This window comes from Hydractinia symbiolongicarpus, chromosome 6, assembly GCF_029227915.1.
Source record: "Hydractinia symbiolongicarpus strain clone_291-10 chromosome 6, HSymV2.1, whole genome shotgun sequence".
Lineage (NCBI taxonomy): Eukaryota > Metazoa > Cnidaria > Hydrozoa > Anthoathecata > Hydractiniidae > Hydractinia > Hydractinia symbiolongicarpus.
Window position 1 is genome coordinate 32,793,629 of NC_079880.1, and position 8,732 is coordinate 32,802,360.

General features: G+C 38.2%; 2 protein-coding genes across 3 annotated transcripts in view; one reads left to right on the forward strand and one right to left on the reverse strand.

Moving 5' to 3' along the window:
* Positions 1 to 4,380, reverse strand: part of LOC130646915 (phosphatidylserine synthase-like) — a 54,999-nt gene extending 50,619 nt beyond the window's left edge. The window contains exon 1 of one of the 2 annotated variants that reach the window (XR_008982788.1): positions 4,127 to 4,380. Coding sequence is in view for 1 of the 2 variants with exons in the window: in XM_057452577.1 (XP_057308560.1) it covers positions 4,127 to 4,347 (221 nt within the window). In the remaining variant the exon portion in view is untranslated. The remainder of the gene's footprint in view (positions 1 to 4,126) is intronic. The other variant, XM_057452577.1, reaches the window with a different exon arrangement.
* A 3-nt stretch (positions 4,381 to 4,383) lies between these two features.
* On the forward strand, positions 4,384 to 6,335 carry LOC130646916 (uncharacterized). Its single transcript, XM_057452578.1, has 2 exons — positions 4,384 to 6,150; positions 6,209 to 6,335. Exons 1-2 carry the CDS (start codon positions 5,371 to 5,373, stop codon positions 6,218 to 6,220), a joined length of 792 nt encoding a protein of 263 aa, XP_057308561.1. The 5' UTR covers positions 4,384 to 5,370; the 3' UTR covers positions 6,221 to 6,335.
* The last annotated feature ends 2,397 nt before the right edge of the window (positions 6,336 to 8,732 follow it).

An 8,732-nucleotide genomic window follows, 5' to 3' on the forward strand; every position in this document is an offset into this window, starting at 1 on the left:
CACATATTTCTCACATTTGGCCCAAAAATAACCCTTTGGACAATTTCGGACAGACTAATATTTCATCTACATCATCTTTAATGGTCTTAGAATCCAAAGTAATGTTTTTTATTTAGTTAATAAACGAACTTTAAGCATACATTAGGGCTCCATAGGCTGTTTTTCACATATTTCACATATTTGGCCCAAAAATAACCCTTTGGACAATTTCAGACAGACTAATATTTCATCTACATCATCTTTAATGGTCTTAGAATCCAAAGTAATGTTTTTTATTTAGTTAATAAACGAACTTTAAGCATACATTAAGGCTCCATAGGCTGTTTTTCACATAGTTCTCACATTTGGCCCAAATATAACCCTATGGACAATTTCGGACAGTAATAAAATTAAGTAATTTCCATTCCAGATATTTAACCTAACCTGTGGACCATAAAAAACATGTTTTCTTAACTTTATTCCAGAGATTTTGTGGAAGACATTTATCTAAATGATAATTTTTAAGTCATTATTAGCGTATAATCCGCCAACTCCGTGAAAAAAAACACATTTAACCTCCTTATATGCATATCGTCAACATATCGGTTATTTCAAACTTTTATTATCGTAGCTCTATCTGTCGGGGACCGCTCGGGGGGTATGACAAGAAAAAAAAAACATTAGTGGACAAATAAGCCGGATCCGAAATGCACTATCATCCGATAAAGCCGTGATGCTTCCTTCAACTCCGTGAAATTTGAAAAACACGATTTCTTGCTTTCTGGTGACTCTAATGGCACTAGAGTGACCTTTTCTTGCTAAATTACCTATTTTTTACATTTAGAATCGACCCATTTACAACACAGAAGATATATAAGCTTTCACGGAGTTGAAGGATCAAATAGCAAAAAAAAAAATTACCAAATTTTGTCAAACTTAAACAGTTCCTGCCGGAATCATTGGTATTGGCATGAACTACAAACGTATTTTTCCAGATTTATGTCTTCTGGTGTCGCTCCTTCACAAACGACGTGAAACCATCGATCACACATCTCACAAAATATCCACAGGATATTACGTGATTTGTGATACGGTGGTTTCATTCGATTGCAAATTTTGCAAACGTCATCAGCAGATTCGTCACTTGTGTTATCATCACTTGAGCTGTCTTGACTTTCTTCAATCTCCTCACTAGATGATGTTTCTTCTTCTGCAAACCTTCTGTAGTCAATCTTTGGGGGTCGTTTTCTTTTGTTTGTTGTTTCTCTTGTGTTCTTTGGTAACGCGATTTTTGTTGCGCTTCCTTTCCGTTGCTTCAATTCTTTCGCTGAACGAACTTCTTCTTTCTTTTTCTCACGCTCTTCTTGTCTCCTTTTTTTCTCCAACTTTATTTTTTCTGTTTCATTACGTTTAGCAAGAAGCATCTGCTGGTGTTCATCCGATGTTCGGGTCATGGACAGGTAAAATAAAAAGATCAATCAAATTTGATAGTATCAACTTAGTTATTATATCTTTGTTTTTTAATGTTGGCGTCATATTTTCAGATGATCCACTGGCCATCGCTACTAAAGCTGGCGTGACTGTGGTAGGAGTCATTGTAGATGGCGTAGTAGACAACGCAGTTGCTGGTGTTGTAATCGGAGATGGCGTGAATGCGGTTGGTGCTGCAATCACAGATGATGTAAGCGCAGATGGTGTCGTCTGAATAACCGAAGCAATAGAGGGGTCAGAAGAGTTTGATGTAGAAGGTGCTTGACGTAATGGTGTTGACATGTCATTAATAAATTGTGACGAACCCATCAACCGTGATTTGTCGATCGCATCGGGATTGTATGGATATATGCCACACTTCCGAAAGGAATTACCTATGGTTCCTAAGGTCATTGCGTTTTCGAATGCTTCACGGAAGATAGCGGTAAAGTTTGTTTTATTTACTTGGCTCACTCTTGTAGTTCCCAAGGTTGCCAACTTGATGTTCCCTGTCAGTTTTGCAAAATATTGTTTCACGGGCCAGAAAATCCCAACGTCCAAGGGCTGTAAAATGTTGGTGGTATGTGGTGGCAGACAGTATAGAATGATATCGTTCTCTCTCGCTATGTCAATCACATCGATTGTTATATGAGAAACATGCCCATCAATAATTAATAATGTTGGTCTATGTTGTGCTGTATATGGAATGAATAACTTTTTTATCCACGACAGGAACAGTTCACCATATGTATCCATTGGGTGACTTTGCATACAACGCTCCAATAGGACCCCGACGTGAGTAATCCCCAGAGGGAAATGACTTCTCAAAAATTAACATGGGAGGTATAATTTGGCCGGCGGCAGAACAACAACAGTGTGCGGTGATGTGTGAGCGTGAACCCTTTGACTCTGAGTACGCCTGCTTTGACGACTTAGCAACCACAACTTTACCAGCGTTGATATCCAGGTTTATTCCGGATTCATCCGCATTGAAAATATGCATGGGTTTGTCAAATATATTATGGTCATTTAAGACCCTTTTTAGCGACGTAAAATGTTCATTCATGACGTTGACATTGGCCATCCTCGACCTCCCCCTATCTAAATTGTCTGGCTTCCGTAGCGTGATACTTTGTGCGTGGCGCTTTCTAAAGGCCCACCACCAGTTATGGCCAGGTCCGGTCTCCTTATTAAAAACACTTTCTTCACCACTTCGTTTAGAAATGGCCCACGGAAACATTTTAATGGCTGGTATTGTTAGGGGTTGTGCAATAGACGCCATATATTGTACATACCCCACCAGGGTCTCTTCCTCTGCTTCACTTAGCGCCGTCTTCCGTCCACATTTAGTGGAATCAAACCTCTTCGAAATTCGATCTTTTAAAGTCTGCCGAGGCACAGAAAACAAACGGGACGCAGAACTCACTGCCATGCCATCCTCCCTAACCGCCTTAAGAGCATTCTCCATATCCTCGATAGCCCAGGATCTATTTTTGCGACGAGGTTTTTCTGATTTTTGATTTTTTTTGGATTTTATATTTGATGGCATTTTAGGTTTGTTACGATGACTAGCAGACCAAGAATAGCTAAAATGACGAGAGAAATTGCAGATAGAAACGTTTCGAACACAACTTCGGTCTTCCTTTCTATCATCCATTAAATTCTTGGCAATCAAGGTTGCTTTGTTTCGAAAAAAAATTTTTGGAAAAAAAGAGCTTTTCTTAAAATAAATAACTGCCTAATACAAAAGCTTATAATTTTAGCAGAAATATTTTAAAAATTTAAATATTCATTAGAAAACATTCTCGAGTCATTGGGCTTTCAGAAAAGATATAACATGACCATAATTATAATAAATTACCTGAGATAACAATAGGTATCAAAAATGACCACTGTCGCGCTTGACTGGAAAATCACAAAAACGTGTAGCTGGCTGAACTTCAGCCAAATTTTTGTCATGCGCGAGTTTCGAGATAAAATGATTAAGTGGTAGTATGAAACCCCCTGAACCGAATTCATTCATTAAAAATGGTAAACAGAGCTGTGGTAAGTTGTTGTAGGCTTCGAAAGCAGTTTCACGGAGTTACCGGATTCACGGAGTTGGCGGATCATACGCTAGACATTTTGGCCTAAATTTACCAATTTCGGACAGGTGTCCAAAAAAAATTTTCTTTTAATAATATGGACAATTTATCTAAGATTATTTTTCTTTTTACACAATATAAAAATCTTATTTTGTTTTTGAGATATCCTGTTTTAACTGAGAGGGTAAATCGAATTATTTTTTCGTAGCATTTTTGTCCGCTCCGAAACAGCTGTAAAGACATAGCGCCACTCGACATCGTTTGTAGACCATTTTTTGCCGCCCTGTAAACTGTCAGTAGCCACGGGAGTGCCCTACAGGAAGTAATTTTTACGGAAATTAATTTTCGCGAGTTTTTGTTATTACCAAAAGTGATTCGGTCGGAGGAGGCGAACACAACATATTTTTGATGACGGCCTTGGCAACCTCTCCGCAACACTTTCTATATTGATTTTAATACAGAAAATGAGCGAACAACTTAAACTGTGAAGAGGTGTAGCTAGCTATAGTAATTCAGTGCACTTGTTCCAATTTTTTTACCATGTCCATGCAATTGAGGAATATTGTAGGTAGCTAACTAACTAGTGTACCTACCTGGCAAATGCAAAATACAACATAAAAATTAGTATTCCACAGAGTAGAGTCATAGTCCTTGGCTTGTAAAAAAATTGGATGGTGACATCTTCAACTCTTTGTTCACCTGGGTCAAGTTCTTCATGTTCGTCACATGATGTTGTAAAGGAACCAAGGCTTGAAGTTCTTTTCCTTTTTCCAATTTTCTGCAACTCGTGCAACTCGTCTGCGGAGAACGCCATTTTGAATAGCCAGGGGACTGAACATAATTTTACGCTGGGTCTCAACGATTTCGCATGCTGACCGTTAAAGATGGCGGACGTCTTAACATAAGAAGAAATTTGAAAAGTTTTTGCAACCGTTAGCAAGTTTGTTGAAGCAACAAGGACGCAATTTTTCAACGACGACAGACAGTTAAATCTTCTTCACAATGATATCTTCTTAAGAAATTTACAATACTACTTTATTTTCCATTCCACGAACCTGTTATGGTTCTTATGGCAAAAAACATTTTGTCGCAGGCTGAATCCTGCATTCAGATTAAACGTTTCGGACAACACAACGAATAATAACAACGATAAGGAGATTGCAACTGTGGCAGATACTGGAAGCAAAATTTCCTTCTTCAGAGCTGATCCAAACTATGGGCCACGAAGCTATGATACTACGAAGAATGTTTTACCGTTATCCCAGACTAGGATAGAACAAAATCCCGAACCTCCTAAAGCAGAAATCCACATTTGTTCCTGCAGAAAGGTTACAAAGAGCGCCGGTGGTTTAAAACAACACAAAAATAAATGCATTTCTGCTGGAAAAGAAGTACCGTTAAATAAAACATAAGCGGACAAGCTAAAAATGACCGTTACAAATGAAGCTATTGCAAAGCACCCCAGGCCAAGACCAAAGAATGAGAATTTATTACTTAAAGGACCAGTAAAATATGTGCACGAAATCGTTTTTGATGAAATAACACTCGAATTGGTAAAGAAATGTGCAGCTGGAACGAAAGGGGCTTGCGGAACCTCCGGAGTTGATGCGGATGAATGAAGGCGAATTCTTGGTTCAAATATCTATGGTGATACTGGCAGTGACCTGAGAAGAGCAGTTGCACAAATGTTAAAGCAATTATGTATGATCGAAATGGAGAAGGTAAATCAATGTGCGACTATAGAAGCTCTAATGTCCTGTAGGTTAATACCATTAGATAAATGTCCAGGACTGAGACCTATTGGAATTGGTGAAGTCTTAAGGAGAATAATGGGGAAATGTGTTATGGCTGTCCTAAAGAAGGATGTCCTAAAGAAGCAGCTGGTAAATTGCAGTTGTGTGCAGATCAAAAATCTGGCTGTGAAATTGCTGTTCATGCTATGAATGACATCTTCAACAATGACGATTGTGAAGGAGTCTTACAGATTGATGCCAAGAATGCTTTTAACTCACTCAATAGATCTGTGATGATTCATAACATTAAAATCATTTGTCCAACGATTGCTACCTACGTCTCATACTGCTACAGCAGACCTGCTAGAATTTATGTGCTTGGTGGAGCAGAAATCTTATCTAAAGAAGGGACAACGCAGGGCGACCCAATTGCCATGGCTGTATACGCTCTTGGAATCACACCATTGATGTCAACGATAAACAGCTCATTTCTCTACACATCACATTCTTCAGATTCTTCAAATACGACAAAGCAGGTGGCCTACCCTGACGATCTAACTGGGGCTGGGAAGCTGAAAGAATTACGTCAATGGTGGGATCTGCTGGTTCTACATGATCCATCGATTGGTTATTATGTTAATGAGAACAAGACGTGGATTATTGTAAAGGAGAAGCACTTAGAATCTGCGGGAATTATCTTCAAAGATATAGGAATAAAAATCATCAAAGAAGGTAGTAAACATCTCGGGGCAACCATTGGTACGCAAATATTCAAAAACAATTTTGTCAAGCAAAAAGTTGAAGAATGGGTTGCAGGAATTAAAGTTCTTTCAAGGATTGCAAGAGTGGACCCACAATCAGCGTTATGTGCATTCACACATGGTGTAGGTTCTCATGATGTAGGTGTATCTTCCTACGTGGAAGATACACCTACATCATGAGAACTGTTTCTGAAATTTAGTCCTTACTTCAGCCGCTAGAAGATTGCATCAGGACAATTTTCCTTGCAGTACCGATAAAAGGACACATTTGCAATGATCCCAAACGATTGTTGTTGTCTCTACCTCCGAAGTATGGTGGTATTGGTGTTATCAATCCTATTTCACTCTGCAAAATAGAATACAACAACTCCAGAAAAGTTACAAAAGCGGCTTCCAACGATGTGTTTGAACAACAAGAAGTCAAGCGTAACAAAGAAGATGAAACGCGAAAAGTCAAGAGTCAGACTCAAGTCGATAAAAAAAAAACGAAATGAAGAACAGCTAAGAGCCGTAAAAGCCATGTCCGTAAACGAATCGCAAATGCGTACACTTGATTGTTCAACAGACTGGTTGACAGTCCTCCCGTTAGAAAAATATGGTTTTACATTAGATAAAAGATCGTTCTGTGATGCTATTCGCTTGCGATACAGCCTACCACTTACCAGATTGCCGGAACGATGTGCATGCGGTGCACCATTTACTATGCAGCATGCACTGAGTTGTCATACTGGAGGATTCGTTGCAAGGCGACACAACAAATTAAGGGATATTACAGCTCAGCTATTGTCTGAAGTGTGCAAAGACGTTGAAACAGAGCCATGTCTCAAACCATTAACGGGTGAGCGTTTTACATCCAACAATCAACAAGACGAGGCGCGTGTTGACATTGCAGCCAGAGATTTTTGGTGCTATGGACAGAGAGCGTATTTTGATGTAAGGGTATTCAACCCACAAGCTCGATGTTATAGCAACATTTCTATGGAAAAAGCGTATGACACGAACAAAAAGTCGAAGAAAAGAGCATATAATGATAGAATCATACAAACTGAAAATGGTTCGTTTACACCACTTGTTTTTAGCGCTACTGGAGGAATGAGACGAGAGTGTCGCAGATTTTACGCCAAGTTAGCAGAGCATATGTCGCTAAAGAAGAACAACAAATTTAGTGCAACTGTTAGTTATATACGAACAAGAGTTAATTACAGTCTGCTAAGATCGATGATTCTGTCCATCCGCGGATCACGCGCGCACAAAAAGAGGAGATTTATGGAGATGCCCGATATCGAACTAGTGCAAAGAGAAGCAGATGCTCTCTGATAGCTCAATCCTGATTATTTCTATAACTGTAGTGTTAACCTTTAAATGTTTAGTGTTATCTTTCCACGCTTAATGTCTCCCGTTTCTATATGTGGTTTTTTCAATGTAATGATATGATTCTTTTTGAAATGTATATTTTTAGAATTTTTCTGCGGTCAGACTGACCGCGCTTGTTGATTGGTTCAATATCAGAAAATCCCTTGTTTTCAACGCAAGGCCTCACTTACCCGAACTATTTTAATTAATTTTTATATTTTTTAAGAGAGTAACATGTGACCACATCGACTTTGTGCTTATTGGTTGATTTTAATTAGTTTGCCATGGGGCAGATTTAAAAAAATTTAAAGCTGGATTTCCAGGATCGGACAATGAGCGGGTATTCTTGCGGTCGGATTCGCGTCATAACACTGGTTGAACCAATCACGGGCCATTATTCAGGTTAAGCAGCCATTATGAAATGGTGTACAAATGCTGTAATCATGTTTTTGTGGTGAAGCCTTCATAACTACAATACTGGATTTTTCAAGTAATTCTTTTTTTTTTAGTCAAATCTTTAATATGTTTTAGATACTGCTTAAATTTTGCCCCATTTTGCGACATTTTAACGCCGTTTTGCTTGTAAATTTTTTTTTCCTGTTTTTTTTTTTTTTAACCCTTCATAAGTAATATACAACACTTGTTGGCTCTGTTTTTATACCGATAGGCCGCCGGTGTACATTTTTTTTTTTTTTATTATTTTATTATTTGCTTGTAAATTCTGTTTAAGTAAGGTTGCTACTGTGAAGGTTTGACCGTGAAAAGTCCACTTTGTACCCCATCGGAGAGCAACGAAGGAGAACATTCCGACCGCAAGAATGGTTGTTCAAATGGTGCAAAATTCAATGAGGTTCATATTCAAGGAATATTCATTCATATGCAAGGAATTATGGTTCATATTCAAGAATTATCATGCATATTCAAGGAACGTTCGTTCATATGCAAGATTTAAATTTATTCATCTCTAAAACAAACATGGTGTCTTAAATCTGGTCTGTTAATTTTATTAATTGGTCACTAAAATGTACCAACGAATTTTATTACAAGCAGAAAAAAATCGCAAATATTCGCATTATCAAGTTTTTTTTGTGTGCATATTTTCGCGACTCAAACTTTCGCGTCTACTTCGTCCCAGGACACAAAAAAAATTAAATGCTTTTGAAAAAACTCTCGCCAGATGGAAATCGGATGATGTAAGATAAGCCTTGGAACAATAAGTGTGCTTGCATTTTGTAGGCTAATATTATTCTGAGTTATAAGGTATCCGCGATGGAAAGTGTTCGTTTTACTAGTTGTGGTTATATAGAATCATTCAGGTTTAGTTTAAAAATTTATTCCTCACACATGACGTC